The 17634-nt window shown below is 36.7% G+C and overlaps 1 protein-coding gene across 3 annotated transcripts in view; it reads left to right on the top strand.

Moving 5' to 3' along the window:
• The window catches only part of klg (klingon), a 1029592-nt gene that overhangs the window by 541108 nt on the left and 470850 nt on the right, over positions 1 to 17634 (top strand). For all 3 annotated transcript variants that reach the window (XM_081726054.1, XM_081726053.1, XM_081726052.1), the window contains one exon: positions 6837 to 6968. In XM_081726054.1, the coding sequence (XP_081582180.1) occupies positions 6837 to 6968 (132 nt within the window). The remainder of the gene's footprint in view (positions 1 to 6836; positions 6969 to 17634) is intronic.

The following is a 17634-nucleotide window of genomic DNA, read 5'->3' as shown; positions in this document are numbered from 1 at the left end:
ATATATTGCATATTGAAATACCAAATTAATCGTAATAACTGTATATCGATCACTAATACTTTCATATCAATATTTTAATGTAGAATCAATCGAAATATCTCACAGCCATAGTTTAGAGTCATTAAATTTAAACCTTTTTATTGTAGCAATTTGGTAACGGTACAGAGCAAATTCTAATTTGAGAGCTGAATTGAACGCAAATACCTCGCAACTTACAAATTACAGAATGAAATGTTTAGAAATTGCTTTTTTTAACAAAAAGACATCAAACAAAATAGAAACCTGCTGCTGAGAGTGAAAGCGAAGAGGGGAAAGAAAAAGCCTTAAAGGTTAGAATGCAGAATACACACACAAAATAATGGAAAAGAAACTTAATACCTCTTTTGACGGCGAATTAATTTGGCACATATTTGTTCTCGGCTTCTACTTCGTCTCAGTTTCTCAGTGGGACTCTAATTCTGACACAAAAGGGAATTTCTTCTTTTCCTTTTCAGCACTACTCTTTTCCAAACGAAACTTCTGCAAATGCTGTCTCCTGTCACACTTCTATGCTATTTTTATTTGATTATCATTTAAAAAAAAAAAAAAATAGACCCCTCTTCGAAGGTTTTTCTATTTTAGTTTATCTTTGCTTATTTGAGGGTTTTTGTGTTGACACTGTTCTCTATGACGTACGAATTGATGACAATCACAAATTTTGCTTGAAAAATGTCACAATCTAGATATAGTCTTTTATCTAATAAGGGGGTACGGTGCCTCAGTGGTAGAACACTTATCTCTGGTAAATGGTGTCCTTGGTTCAACCCCCAGCCAAGTAAATTTGTAGTGAGCAACATCCTCCCCATAGGTTTTCTCGGGGTACACTCGTTTCCTTCCACATTCTCATTTCACCAATTGTGGCTCAGTGGTAGAGCGTTCACCTCTGGTGCTTGGGGTCTCGGGTTCAAACCCTGCTCCCGCCAAGTGAACTTTGTGGTGGACAAACACCGTGTGCGTGGGTTTTCTCGGGGTTCTCCCGTTTCCTCCCACTTTCTTCATTCCACCATTTCATTCATTACTCATTATCACCGTCTCCTTTAGCCTAACCGGCATAACCATGGGACGTAAAACTCAAAATTTCATTTCATTTTTTTCATTTCACCAATTCTTACGTCATAATTCACTTGCCTTAATCATAGTCTCCCTTAACCTAAAGGGCATAATCCTGGGACGTCAAACTGATATATATTAATCTAACTAGCTGAACCTGCGCTCTCTACATAGCGCATCATTCACATATGTAGGGATGAGCACGAGACGAGTCGAAACAGACTTTTTCTGACAAAATTCGAGTCGAGACACAGCTCTTCCAATAGAAAATAATACATTTTTCGAGTCGAGACATCACTTTTACAGCACATTTTCGAGACGAAACAACCTCAAATCTTGTCTCGTGCGCATCCCTACACATATGACCATGAATCTCCTTGTCATTCTTCACAACATCTGTATATGTCCCTTTACAGACACAAGTAAAATACGTCCTGATAAAAAAAAAAAAAAAAAAAAAAAAAAAACGGCAAAGAGGTACCATAAAGGAGAGATTTTTTGATTATTTTTTTTTAATATCTGACAGCGTTTGCAAGGTTTGAGTCTACTTCCGGTTGCAGTTTCTAGTTCATGTATGATCAGTTTTTTCTTTCTTCTTGCATGCAATATGTAATAATAAGCAAATACATTACACACACAATTAATTATGTCAGTGATATATGGTGTTCATTGGGCAAAACACTCCAGGCAATAAAGATTCATCTTAGACTGGAAAAATAGTTATCCGTCGTTTCTCATTATTATCTGGCCGTGAAACAAACGCCTGAGAGATAAAAAAAAAACCTGTATACTAATATATAGTGTTGGAATGTATAACTCGTAGGACATCATGCTATACTTTTTTAAAATTTCAACACTTCCTTGTACTCCTAAAAAATATTCAATTACCCCTTGTACCCCTAATAAAGAAATAATGGCCATTTTGAAAAAAATATTCAATTAGAACTGAACAATCTACGCAAAATTTGCAATCAATCGGTTAAAATGGTATCTTTCTCGAGCCTATGGTTCACGAGAACTCACTGTCAAAAGAACTACCACAAACATATAAACGTCTATAAACATATAGAGGTCTCTTAACCACAAACATATAAAACAAGCATTTTAATATATATTTAATTACTATGGAATAACATATCAGTAAATTTAAGAACAAATCATTTTCTGTGTGCTTTAACGTGACAAGTTAATTTACAGAATTTAATACACTAATTCAGTGAGGGGCCGCGGTGGCTCAGTGGTAGAACGTTCACCTCTGGTGCTAGGAGTCTCGGGTTCAAACCCTGCTCCCGCCAAGTGAACTTTGTGGTGGACAAACACCGTGTGCATGGGTTTTCTCGGGGTTCTCCCGTTTCCTCCCACTTTCTTCATTCCACCATTTCATTCATTACTCATCATCACCGTCTCCTTTAGCCTAACCGGCATAACCGTGGGACGTAAAACTGAAAAATTTCATTTCATTTTTCCTTTTACTAATTCAGTGATGGTCAAATGGCGGCCCGTGGACCGGATAGGACTCGCGAAAATATTTCATGGCGCCCCGTGAAAAAAAAAATGAAAAAGATTTGTTCGCTTTTTAACTCCATACATAATAGGAGGAGTGTAACTGACCCATCACAATATATCTAAATTGAATCTGGACTTTTAATTCACGTTTAATGTTTTGGTAATGAAACCCATTGTGGAGAGATTAAGCTGTTGGTAGAGGGTTGATATTTAGCTGTAATTTTATACAGTTACTTTCGTACCATAATGCTCATTGCTCAGGGCCATATTGGCCTAAACTCATGAAAAAGTAGAACAATACCCTCATTGGTACAAATATTCAGAGTATGTATGAATAATGCAGATTTAACTAAGTGTCTCCTCAAGGGGAGAGGGGAAGCAAGGTAGAAAATCCCACCAATAAATTTGATTCTTGTTGGATCAAAAGATCCGTTATATTTGAATCAAAACTTTTCTTCTTGGCCTTATATCTGGAGAACTACATACAGTGTAGCCAAACCCAAAGTATCACTTAACTCAGTATGATGTGGTTATTCCGTAGAAAATAGGAAAACTCGATTTAGGGGCCGTTCTAATATTTTGTGGCCCCTGATCCAAAAATGTATCAAAAGATCCAATATATTTTAATCAAAAACTTTCTTGTACGCCTTATATCTGAAGAACTATGTATAGTGTAACAAAACTCAAACTATCACTTAACTCAGTATGATGTACTTATTCCGTAAAGAAATATGAAAACTTCATTTAGGGACCTTTCACAAATTCTGTGGCTCCTGGTCTAAAAACTAATTATTGGCCAAGATCACAATCTTTTGATCCATTTTTATCATTTCTAAAATTCTTGTTTTGGCCTAAATTGGCTATCATTACACTAATCGATTTGTTTGTTATCTTGCATTTATTTTTAGAAAGTTTGAATCATTTTTTTTTAAATCTTCATACACACAGCACCAAGATTTTCTTTTACTTGTGTAGAAGTTATTTTCTCTACGCTACTATAAAAAATCTTTGTCAAATAATAATATACTTTTGCGAGCCATTGATTAATTACGAAATATTATAAATAAATGAGGTATCACTATTCAGTATTTATCTTATTGACGTGCTTAATTTTGTGTATAAAGATCACTTTAAGGTTTATTGTTTGCTACTTTCCATAAACTCAATATGTAATTCGTAAGAGAAATATTTACTTTGGCGCATATGCTAATGAAAAAAAAAGAAAGAAAAAAAAAAGAAAAAAGTACTTGTTGCTGATAAAGTGTAATTCTACTAAGGCAACCACCATGTTGAATAACGTTGTAGCCGGAATGTAGAAAATTGTTGATAGAATAAATCCTATCTTGATATGCCTCTTAATTTGGTTTCGAAATATACAGACCACTGCGCTAGTGTGTTTGTTTGTGTGACATTTAGCTCCGGAAGCAGATTACGTCAAAACTGCATGATTCTTGTCCCAGATAAAGTCAAAGAATGGAATGAAATGGTTGCCCTGTGTTGTTCATTTTCCTGACTTTCAACTGAGTCAGCAGCGCTCCTGGTTAATGTTGTCGGGTGTGTGTGAGAACGAATATGTGAGCGTAGTGAGTAAAAAGGGTTAGAAGAGGATAGCAAAACGGGGGGGGGGGGGGATAAAAACGAAAAGAAACGAAGGGGATGGGGAAGCCTTTTGCTTGTTCATGGTCCTGAGACTTGGTGATTGATGGATTGCGGGGTAGCGGCTGTATTTCTCCACCTTTGAATCGAGATAAATTCCATGTATTGAGCGGTCTGATACATATCACGGATCCCGTAGTGGCTGATAGAGAAACCCCGTTTCCGTATCAGTGATTTTTGACTGAAAGGAAAGGGAATGTTGTGACAGTCTTCTTTTTTACTATGATTTTTCTTTTTTGTTTTATCCTTTTTCTTTACCATCCACACAGCTTGAGTATTTTAAATCGATATGTCTACGTTGGCTTAGAACAGTCTTTTGCTGGTCTTATTTCCTTCCGACAGAATTTCCTTCCTTTAGCAGAAAGGCACAAGCACAAAAGCATAGCAACTGATGTCTAAAGTGAAGGCCACTTTGTGGCTGATTGAACATACTCGTTTCATTTGGTGTGTCTTACGTTATACAGGAAGCATTTTCTGGATAATTTAATTTCAGTAATATTGACAATGGCTTGACAATAAAAGTTAGGTTCTTTTATTGTTTTATGATGTTATTCGAATCTAAACCATTTTTGAAATCGGAAAGTCTCATAGGCCTCCTTATCTGTTGAAGTGGCGCCAGAGGTTCTGAGAAAAGGATTTCAGAGTAAGTGGGAAAGGCTTGCCTTCCGACTGTACCGACGGTATCCAGGTAGCTAGTAGTTGTGATGGGTGACTGCCTTTATGACCTGAGAAACCGAAGGTTAATCGCTACAGAAACAATATCCACCTATTGAATCGATCATAGGCAGATTCAAAGAGTCTGCCTCTCGTTCTCAATCGGCTCCGAACTCAATTATTGAGCGGGAACACTGTAAACACGAACTAGAAGTGGATAGTGAACTACAGCCTAGTCCGAGAGAGTACGAGCCTCAACAAACATTGAGTAAAGTGATTCGAGCTTTTACGCGAGTATGAGCCTAATGACGTAAATGGGCCACGAGATTGAGCTAGAACCATTCTATTTCAAGTGTGCTCTCGGAAAATATGTGAAACATACAGTACTTCAGCCCCAGCTTCGCTCCTCTCTTACGGAGGAAATCTTCCTTTCGCTTTCGGGAAAGGAGTGAATGACGTCGGCTGTGTTGCCAAATTGTCATTCAGTCGTTTAATCTCGGTGAGTGAAGATTGTAGGATACTTAAAATAGCTAACAAGATAGAGCACAGCGAAGCCCGTCAATGTGGCAACCCTGTCTCTTCCTCTTTTGAGGGAGATACGGGAAAACATATAACAGCAGCAGCGCCAGCAAGGGTACACTTGAAATAGGAAGGCTTTAGGGCGAGCCTAATAAAATATAGCGAGTCCAAATTCGATCATGTGCGAATCTGAGCTAGTGTAAACTTGATTGAGATCAATGAGGACGAGCCCCATTGAGTATAGTGAGCCAGTGTAAGTCTTAATCGCAAAATACGTATCTTTGATTCGGTATTATATTCTCCGTATTCCCTTCTTCGCTTACAGAAAAATAAGTTTCTTTGGAAGTTGGTTATATTAAAAAAAAAAAAAAAACAAAGAATTAATTAATTAATTAATTACAGTAAAGCGACGCTTAACGGAGACCTAAAATGAGGCGTTTTCAATAGTAAATTAAAATTCAGGCAGAGCGGCATTATTCAAGAGCTTTGGACGACGTTTGGAATAGTCGCTACTAAGTAGGATAGAACACTTGATGGTATATGTTGACAAGCACATTCAAAAATATAATACGTACTGCAGCCGATTCGACGAATCCTGAAGTGCACAACATACTTTGTAGATGAAAATAGCATTAACGCTTGTCTGGTAGATAAGCTTAGAATCCGGTGACCGGCTAACTTGACTAAGGATTTTCTAGGGTTTCCCAGCAGCTCCATCAAAGAAATATTTGGATTGTAGCGTTCAACATAAGGCCTGGCTGAATTCCTTTCATTTATTTTCCCATTATTGCTGGGAGCACGGTGGCACAGTGGCGGAGCATCTATCTCTAGTGCAAGGCCTCCCTGGTTCGATCCCAGGCCAGATGTGTTTATAGTTGTCAGCAACGATGATTAGAAGGTCTTCTCCTAACCCATGTTGAGCACAGTAGGAGAAATGTCCCGAGGGAGAATTCCTGACTCTGGGGAATCCCCCCCGGAGTACCTTCTGAAATGTTCACTGGTTGACACATTTTGTCGAGGTTCTTCCGGTTCCTCCCACATTCGCATTGTACAGTCCGCAGCAAAAAACCTGCAACATGTGCATGTAAGTTTATTGTGAAACGACAAAGTCTTTTGGTCCAAAATAAATGTGCAGGGAAGGAGGCCGAGGTTTCTCCTGACGTGATTCGTGCTACTTAGACGTTATGTTGATTCCCTGCGCTGTTAGGCATAGTTTCACAATAAACGTACATGCTCGTGTTACAGGTTTTTTGCTGCGGACTGTACCAATTCTTTCGTAATCATTTACTTTCATTAATCATTTGTCTCTCTTAGCCTAAAGGACATAGTTGTCAGACTTAAAACTAGAAATTCTCTTTCTTTTCCATTATTGTTGTTACTGGTTCTAATAATAATCATTATTATTTTTTCAGGGGCACATCGTAGGGCGTCCGTGCAAATGGAAGTCGAAGCGACGGCGGCGCCACAATTCACGTCGCATGGTGATACATTTCGTGTTGTGACTGGGGACACCCTTGTCCTCCCATGTGAGGTCGATGACTTAGGTAAGTGCATGATGTGAATTCTATTGTATTGCAAGTGTATCTATTATAATATATGTGTATGTGTGTGATGGCCACATTTCGTCCACTACTGCTATCATATGCATTTACCCAGCTGGCCGTATTCTAATAGAACGAAGGGTAATCAACGAGTCCTTCGTTAAATTTTCATATGGGCGGAGGGAATTGGTCCGTGTGTGTGGTTTTATTATTGATCCCATGAGATATTATTGTTCAGTACGTATGTTGTTCATTTCTGTATCTTTGCCTTGGAAATGAATGTAGAGCGATGGGAATAATTGATGACAAGGCGAAGAAACGGGTTGTACGTGTATACAGCTGTTTGCTTTTTTTAAATATTCTATTTCAAACATGCAAGAAAATCCTTTTGATTCTAAAGCGTTAAGTACACACAAAATTAGTTCAATATGAGAAAGTGTGCACCAAGAGGGTTTATGTATCGCTTTTAAAATTAATTTAGAGCACATTTCCACACCCATCTTGTTTACATATTAGATATATATGGCCTGTGTTACGTAAGAACATACTTAAATCATAACGTTATTCTTTGACAGAAAAAAAAAATCCGACACAATCGTGTGACAAGACAGAACTGCACATCATTCTTACTAACGCAAAGACTGTCTTCGAAGTAGGCAGCAATGTAACGTGTGAAATCATACTGAGGTATTTGTTCAGTATACTTTGTGGAAACTATAGATATGGCATTGTTCCATGAAACTGATATAAAACCATAGATAAATTATTCTTCCATAGGACTGGTATGAAAGTATTGATAATGGGATAAGGACAAAATCTCGCGGCCGAAACATCGCCGCCCAAAATCTCGCCGGCCAAAACCTCGCGGGACGAAATCTCGCCGGGCCAAAACCTCGCGTGACCAAAACCTCGCCGCTCAAAACCTCGCGGGACAAAATCTCGCCGGGTCAAAACCTCGCGTGGCCAAAACATCGCCACCCAAAACATCGCGTGCCCAAAACCTCGCCGGGAATGAAACTTTTCTTTAAAATTTACCCAATGAGTTTCTTAATACGCACTTCCACATTACAAATAATAATAATAATAATAATAATAATAATAATAATAATAATAATAATAATAATAATAATATACAAAACATCGTGTGCGTGGGCTTTCTCGGGTTATTACCGTTTCCTCCCACTTTCTTTATTCGATCATTTCCTTCATCCTGGTCATCTACGTCTCCTTTAACCTACAGGACATAATCAAGGGACGTCGTAAAAACTCGTATATTATTTCATACTTTTATAAATATTATTAGATTTTTGTTAAAATTTTAAGATTTTGGATGTTCCAAAGTTCACGAAACTAACCCCGTTAGTTGTCATTACTTTCCTTATGCAGACTTTCTTTTCCTATAACCAGTTTAAAAACATCCTGTCGCCCTACCTTCACATTGAAATTCTCTAATACAGAAATAGAATTTTCATATGGTATCGCGGGACTTGGTCAAATACCCGTGATACTTTTTCTGAAACAGCGTCTTTTATACCGTCATCCTTATCATCTGTTGGAACATTTACATTTTGGTCAGGCGAGATTTTGTGTATGGCGATATTTTGGGGCGCGAGGTTTTGGAAGACGAGGTTTTGGCAAGGCGAGGTTTTGGGCGGCGAGGTTTCGGCCCGGCGAGATTTTGGGCCGCGAGGTTTTGGGAGGCGAGGTTTCGGCCAGGCGAGGTTTTGGTCCGCGAGGTTGTCGCCGCGAGGTTCTGGCCGCGAGGTTTTGTACCCAAACCTTGATAATTCATTGTCTCATGAGATGGTATAAAAATATTGCTTTAATGGAAACAGTTACAGGATGGAGTCCTAGATCAGGTTTCTGTTTTGAAGTATTTCTTCTTGAAAAAAAAAAAAAAAAAAAATGCTTAAACTCTAAATCTCGTGGTTAAGTTATAGTAATGTAATGATGGAATCATCTAGGCTATTCCGTTCTTCCATAGCTAGTTTTCGGTGCGTGTATTTGGATGTACGTACAAAGTTACTAACTTGTAAGAGTACTACATTTTGGATATAGACCCAGGCTTTGATGTTATATAAGAAGCAGGAACCCATCAACATGGGAAATCTACAGGGTCCGGAGTCCCCCCCTCCTTCCGCAAAAAAAAATATAACTCGAAATAGATATGTACGCTTTCTTAACAAAGCTATACTGTTCAGCAGAGAATTGTGACAGGATTTGGGCCAGGTAATGACATCAAGCGTGGCTAATCAATAAATCATTTGAAGTCATTTTCACTTGTTTTGTTAAGAACTTCAGAAAGGAGACAACTACTTGAATTCATATTTCTCTAACATACACACACACACACACACACACACACACACACACATATATATATATATATATATATATATATATATATATATATATATATATATATATATATTAGTGTGTGTGTGTGTTACATTACACCTTTAACTCATATCGCCCGCAGTCACATTGCGGCTCTTAAGAAAAGAAATTGAAGGTAGTTACCTCTTTGTTGAGCATGGTACGCACTATAAAGGCAATGTTTAATAATAACAGTAATACGATGATCTCGGTAGTGGTGGATCTAGAAAGCAAAAACTGGGCGAACCAGTCAGAACCCAGACTATGATATGTATATCATGAGTTTATAGTAAACTTTCAAAAATATATAAATAATAGCTTAAATTGTTTTTGCCACTCAAAAACATGGAGAGCCTAGGGCCCCTGGTCTCGGGCCAGATCCGCCACTGGATCTTAGCTACTGAGATGAAAAGTACCGATTGTATCCCACTCATGGTATGGGCATTATGTCCTTTTACCAATAATTTGTCATTGTCTACTTTAGCTCAGAAAACACCCGTCGGGCCTACAAGTCAAAAGTAAAAATAAATTCGCTATTCTGATAATAATGAACTTAAGCTATCCGACACTCTGGACGAACTGCAAGGAAGAACAAGACGTTGAGTTACATGTACATCACGCGAAGGAGTTTGGTTAGATTATTGAAAATAACTGACTGGAATACAACCAGCCGAACCTTTTAGGTAAAGTCGTTTGCATACTATCAAGGGCCAATTCTTTATAATAACCCTCTATAAGTATATGGGGACATATCAATGGATTAAGTGGATAGAACACCTGCATCAACATGCTGAATTCTTAACTTTCGACATCTTCGCCAAAATTGGTGATCCATCAAATAGTTCCTAATATTTTGTGTCTCTCGGACAGACACACACACAGACAGACAGTAAATATAAATATTGCAATGTTCTGTAGGTAGAGTCTAAATAATGTATACGGAAATTTCAACCTTTCAACTTTTTATTATAAAAAGAATGTCTTACAAAATTTTACAAAGTTCTTGTAAGTCTTTTCTCTAAGTATTTAAATTTTTCCACTGTTTAATAAGTACAAAGTTCCTCGGCACACGATGTAGCCTCGGAATCAAGGATATTTACCTTAGCCCACAGTGGCCTCAGACAGGATTCCTTACACTCCGTAACTCATAGCAGTCCCAGGAGTATGTATTAACCCTTAACATACCAAGCGGGGTCCTCTAGGGACCCAGAGGAAGAGTTTTAGTAATACTACTGCAACAATAAGAACTAATTTATTCTTTATTTTTTTATATGCGTCTTGCATCTGTTTAAGATACATATTACATAATTAGATTTATGATGTGTTCGTTAAAAATTAAAAAAAAAAATAATAATAAAAATACACTTGGGGTCCCGGCAATACCCCGCTTGGTATACTACGTTACTTATATTGATAGTTTTATTTTTGTTTCTCAGAATGTGAACGCTGTAAATTTTCAAAAATTGCCCCCAAGCAAATCTCAGATGATGATCTTTGATCCGGCAGATATTTTGAGCGCATCTGATGACAACTTTATTCCAGAACGAGATGCGTCAGAATCTGAAGATAAACTTGAAGTGAATTCAGAAGAAAGTGACATTGGGAGCGAATATTTTGATGGGGACTCCGATAAATGAGATCAGTTCGTTGCAGAGTTGGGACGAAAATTGACGAATTCGGTGCCACTGTTGAGTCGCCGTCGTCGACATAACATGGCCGCGTGATATGACAAAATTAATCCCTAATCAAGAAACAGTCTTAAAGCATGTACCGCATGCCCACCTTCCAATTGAAAAGAAATAAAGTTATATTCAAAATGGCGGACTTCAAGATGGCGGCCGAGGTGGTCACGTGTATTTTGTAGGTTTCCCATCTCCCACTCATCATCTATGGCCAATGTGGATCTCTAGCCCAACAGATTTTTCTCTGACAGGACTGTCACCTGACTTTCAGCCTACCCTGTATATTATTTCATGTCACTAATGCTTAAACCCTATTTAACTTAAATATACTTTAAGATATCCAAAGAACCTGAGTCAGTAACTATCTACACCATTATGTTGAGAAATTAAAAAAAAAATCATGGGGTCCTCAGAAGACCTCAGCTTGGTATACAACGTTGACGACGTAGGCTTGGTATGTTAAGGGTTAAAGGAAGTCTTCATAGCCCATGGCGGCCTCGGGAAATGGTTTTTAATAGGTGAGCTATCAGCACTGGTCTGATAACTTCTTGGTTCTCTTGGAGCGGAGGTTTGTAGAGGGGCTGTTGGCTTTCGTTACAGTTTTCCGAATCATCTTAATTCCTTCCTGGAGGTGTAGTCTCTTTCTTGTCGTCTACCATTGTTTGTTTATACTCTAATTGTAAAAACACGTCTTTCTAGTGAAAACATGTGGCTTGCAGTGCGTGTGAGTGTATGGATCTTTACAATATACATCCTTAAAAAAAAAAAAAAAAAAAAAAAAAAAAAAAAAAAAAAAACTAGTAAAGTTGTAGCCAGTAGAAGGGAATATTTGGAAGGGGAAAGACATAAAATATGTGTTTAAAATGTCTCAAGGGCGTACGTTCAAACCCTTCACCCTAGCCTCTCAATAGGTCGAATAGATTTTCATTTCAGTTTTGCCTTAGCCGGTAATATAGATAATTGTGAAAAATAAATAATAAAAACAAAGTTAACCAAGAATGGCATGAAAAACGAAAAATAAATCCATAATACTGCAGCCAAGAGTGCTCTATACTTTAGATGATGAAAAATAAATTCCTGTCAAACGTGGACTGTATGAATTTGCTCGAAAGACTTATCACCTGCTTTGCAGCAATAGCTTATCTTGCCGAAGTTAAAGAATTCTTCACTCCAAAAGATTGACGGTTTGAAAAGTTGTGGGCAGGATTCGGAAGTTTCCGTGAGATTTCATATATTAATTGTGAACATTTTATGTGTTAATTCATTTAGGAAGAGATTATTTCTATTAAACTTTTTAGATCCCTGTAATTGCATAATAATAATAATAATAATAATAATAATAATAATAATAATAATAATAATAATAATGTGCAGTTTTTTTTATAATGTGAGAAGACAGTTAATTACCAGGAGGAATGTTCTTTTTTAAAAAAAAATTATATTACTGTAAAAGTTTTACGAACTCTTGGGGGTGAACGTAAACAGGAAGGAGTGACATTTTCGCAGGGTACCCATGCATCGTTAGTTACATTACTAAAATGTCTCACACATTCGAGTAATATATTGGGGTTAATAAATAATAAAAATAACTCTTGTAAATTGTGCTGAGTTTTATAAATATTTCTTTGTGACAGTTTCGTATATTTGACAAGAAATATATGATCAAATCGTAATATAGGTCATAGCTGTCAATTTCTTTTCCACTTCCCTGCATAACGCAGTTAAATAATTCGTCAACCAGCAGGAAAGGAAGAAATGCGTCACATTCAATAAAGGTGTATCCCTTTGGGCATTGATTATATCGACGTCGTCTATAAGGGCACCACATATTTTCCAGCTCCTTTGGCCATTTTTTATATTTTCAATGAGAGAGATGAACTGCTGCTGCAGGTGTGCGTCAGGCTTCGTTTCTTCCACTCCGTTGGACTCACAAAAGTGACTTTTCAAACCGAGCGATGAAGATGATGATATAGAAATGAAAGGAAAAAAAGAATCATGTCTATTGAATGGTGTTCTATAGCACCAGGTAAACGTGAAAGGGGGGAAAACCAATATACATCTACTTATCAACAAACTCTCTCCGTGTGGAAAACGACCACAAAAGAAGATTTCGCTTCGAGATATGGATTTTCCGTTTCCCATACATGTAGTTAGTTGTATTGAAAATATGTATTTACGATAGAAGCCTGGAGATGTGTTATTAATAACCATATAGATCTCGAGAGTAAACAAGGTAGAACTGGATATAGGACCAGAGAACATTAATAATATAAAGTTAGATTTTATTGTGTCTCTAACCGTCACGGTAGTTGAATTTTAGTTTAGGGGAAATATGTACAAGCTAAAGATATGTAAGAGTATTTGTTTATATGTAGTATGTGCGTCAAAATTAGGGGCATTGTGTGACAACAGAACGCAAGCAATAATAGAGTGTATTTATTACACATATAATAAATAGATAAATAATATAAAGTTTTAAATTTTTTTTTTTGAAATTTCTAAGCTAAAAAAAAAAAAAAAAAACATTTACCTACTTACAACAGCTATAAAAACCATCCTTGAGAACTTTCGTCTTCCAACCCTAGAACAAAGACGTCATATGATTGATATAATATTCATTCAGAAAGTAATTCAAAATATTTTGGACTGAATTGACTTAGTTTCTTCATTCAATTTTTGTGATCTTGCATTAAAAAATACGTAAAAATACTGGTTCCTATTATTGTAAAAACTCAAAAACTAATATATTGATGAAATCACCAATCTAGAGAACAACAGCTTTGTATAATAGAATGTGTGTAAATAACAATGAATTGGATATATGTGATATGTCGTCTAAGGAATTTAGAAATGCCGTTATGAACAGTGGCGGCGATTGGACGTTAAAAGTAGGGGGATAAGATATGATCTGAATATTTGTATATCAATGCTAGTTTCCCTGGTTATTTCTAACACTGTTTGACGAAAGGTTGTATATCTAATAGAATACTATCTTTTTCGGTTAAAATACCGTATATCGCATTTCATATTTTATTAAGTAAATAGACAAGAGCAACGCCAGTAGGTACTATCCCTTTGTACTCTTAAACAACGAAAGTGTAAGAAGAGAGTTGATTCCTTGCTCATGAACATCTTAAAATTTTGTCTGGAAAATTGTGTAATCAGATTATTTATTAACAAATTTACAAAACAAAAATAGAAAGAATAATATTAAACATAGTAATGAATAACGAGTCTTGTTTTGTAGAAGTTATATTGAAACTGGGGATTAATGAACAACTTAATTTTTAATTCCACACACGGTACTAAATGCAAATGAAAGACTGTAAATAGAAAATGAAAGACAGTAAATACTACAAGCATATGTTACGACATTTAAAGCAATATTTGCTTTTGCAGCTTCCCGAAATATGTTCGTTGCCATCAGGTGCAGTTTTCACTTTCTTGGAACACATTAAAACACAATACTTAGAATCACTTCACACTCCAGCTATAGAAAATAATCCTAAAACCTAGAATTGTGTTGAATTCACTAAATTTCATTGTATATACACTCGTGCACCCCTAAACAAACCACTCACTCATATATTACACTTCAAAACAATGAAAAAGGTAGTTGTTTCTTATTACGCTCTTTTTAATCAATATTCCTTACTTTACAAAGACAAAACATTTTAGGAACTGTCAGTTTATGTGCAATTAAAGAATACCTTGTGAATTTTTCTTTCTTCTCTTCGAAACGTTCTCTCAGTTTCAAAGCGACTGACTATCAAGCCCTTGTAAGAAAGGGGGTACAGAAGCAAACCCTTTTAAATCCATTTTCGAATTTTATCCATTTTCGAATTTCCTGGGAACAAAGAAAAAGTGACGCCCTCCTGTTTTCAGAATTGTTGAACAACTTTTTTTTGTCTGTTTTGTTTAGTGGTTGTGACCAATAAACCAAAAAAAAAAAAAAAAAACCTGTTCAACAATTCTGAAACAAAAGGGCGTCACTTCTTCGTTTCCTGATAAAATTGAAAAATGGATTTAACAAGTTTTGCTTCTATATCCCTGAGTGCTGGAATTGTTGTGCTCCAATAGGTCAATTTTTGGGTTATTTTCCGTGGTAATTAAAACAATTCTTGTACCTTAACTTCACAGGAAGACAACCAAATACGTACTCACGCAACGGCAAATATTATATGGCACCATTTTTTCCCTATGAAACAGTAATAATACAAAAACTAACTTTCAAATGAAATTATATACATTAATGGGTTACTTCAAAAAAAATGGGGAGCAACTGCCTCCCTTTGCCCCCCGTAATCGCCGCCCATGGTTATGAATATGTAATTATGTAACTCTCAACGCTGTAATTGGGTTGTAACCTGTTGAGTTGACAATAAATAAATCTCACAAACAATATTCGTCAGTAGAATAAAAACAAAGTGAAATAAAGGCCCACTCAATAAATAACCGGAAAACTTGTATAAAAAATACAAAACTTTGACAAAGTTTGTGCTTCTTTGTTATTTTTTGGTGGTGTCCTAGAACTTTTATCAGATGGGCCTGGCACGCCTGCCAAGCGAACGGAATGTTGGGAATCAGTGAGACAAGATGGCGGCACCCTTGCAGGTTTCCACCATTGTGGACGAACGGAGTGTCGATTTCTGTTAGCTAAAAGGTTGAAACCAATCGAAATTCACCGTCGGATAGCAGTGCAATATGGTGAAAGTTGTTTAGAGTCCAACACAAGTGTAATACGCCTTTTTTTCCTGTATCAACTCATCAACTTTAGCAATGTTGTTCTCCGTGGTTACACAGACAGGGCATCGTGGGTGTGGCGAACCTTCAACAATTGTTACACCCTGTTTGTACTACCTACCCGCCGTTCAACTCAAACAGCTTTCGCTATATTGCACTGCCATCCGTGGGCGAATTTCGATTAGTTCAACCCTTCAGCTAACAGAAATCTAATGACACTCCGTTGTTCCATGTTGGTACAGATCTGCAAGGATGCCGACATCTTGCTTCGCGGTCATTCCGAGTAAATATGAGCCTAAGGACAGAAAATTGCTTTAAATATATTTTGCTCATTATTTATATAAAATGACCCGAAAGGTTCAAAATTTACTATGCAGATCGAATTCTTGTTTTAAAGTTTCAGTTTTTCTCTTTTTGAGCGGTTGAAGTACCATGCTGCAAGAAGCCAGTTGAAGGGAGAATTCACCAGCAATTAAGGACACCTCTGATTATCACGTGATTGATTCAGTGATCACGCGTTTGATTCAGTTGCACTGAGGTGTAGACAAGCACGTACGTTTTAGGTACTGAAACTCAGAGGTTTTAAAGCTAGAAGTATATTAAGTAGTCTACTATTTGATTACTTTTGGAACAAATGTATTTACGTAATGTCCGTTACAATACAGATGTTTTTTTTTTTTTTCTGTACAACTTGTACTAAATCTTTTGCAGAAGTAAAATTGAGGACATGGGCAATACAACGGGCAAGAAAGTGTTTATTTTATTTTATTTATTTATTTAACATTAGAACGTCCAACATCTTGGATCCCTACTCCGCCCGCGAGGTGTCATTTTGACACCGCTTTCTTTTGTATAAGGAAACTAAATTTAAAATATGTATAATGGTGTTCGAATACACTCTCCTAATAAATATATTTAAAAATCAAAAATTGATATTCAATATACATGTTGTAATAGGTTTTAAATCCAAAAATTTTGAAAATACTACAAACATGGGAGTCACTGTTTTTTTCAGTATTATATAGTAAGATGTTAGTATACAAACTACTTTTACATGTCTTTCAATACACTTTGTTACACAGAAACGTAAATGAAAAAAATGACACAAAGAAAGTTCTGCAACTTCGACTACTTGATTTTCGTCGCAATTGATGCAAGTATAGCAAACCTGAGTAGCACAGTTCCCACACACCAGTTTCAAGCAGGTAGAGAGCACCTTTTGGTATTGAGATTTCCCTTGCATTTTTTGATTTGCCATTTCATCCTTTTCCCAATATCCTCTGACGCCGAATTTGCCGCAACCACTGCCACATTCTTGGAGATAGCTGGAGTTCCATGCTAAGCTTGTACCAGTTCTTCAGCCAAAGACTGAATAAACTTTCTTCGGGATGTTATCATTCCTAGTCTCCCTATAGACAATCCAAGTGTTAGTGGCTGCCAAGTCGAGAACATTGTAGAAGCTGTGAACAGACCGAGTCCCTGCTATTACCGAATTCTTCCTGACCATCTGGTCAATAATATCAAACCTGTATTTAGTAGTGTTTTAGAAGGAAACACCTTCTGGACTTTTCTTGCTATTGCTGCTAATTTTGACGCCACCAGAATGAAGGGAGGAGAGAAGCAGAATGTTTTTCTTTCTTGCACAGGTAAACTGTAAGTTATTGTAAATTGTTGAACCATAGCATGGCTGTTGAAGCGTTCTAATGGCATTAGGTATTTCTCTTCTCACCTTATTCAAGGTACTAACAATGCTTATTTTCTTCTCCCGTAGTTCCTCTGGAAGTTTGAGTAAGGTGAAAAAGTAGTCACAGGTAACATTACATCCAGTGTTGAAGATAGGTTCTACAAATTTCGTAACAACATAATCT

This window comes from Thermobia domestica, chromosome 9 (assembly GCF_964235325.1).
Source record: "Thermobia domestica chromosome 9, izTheDome1.hap1.1, whole genome shotgun sequence".
NCBI classification, from domain to species: domain Eukaryota; kingdom Metazoa; phylum Arthropoda; class Insecta; order Zygentoma; family Lepismatidae; genus Thermobia; species Thermobia domestica.
The sequence above is the reverse complement of the archived record's forward strand: the minus strand, read 5'-3'. Positions and strand labels throughout refer to the sequence as shown.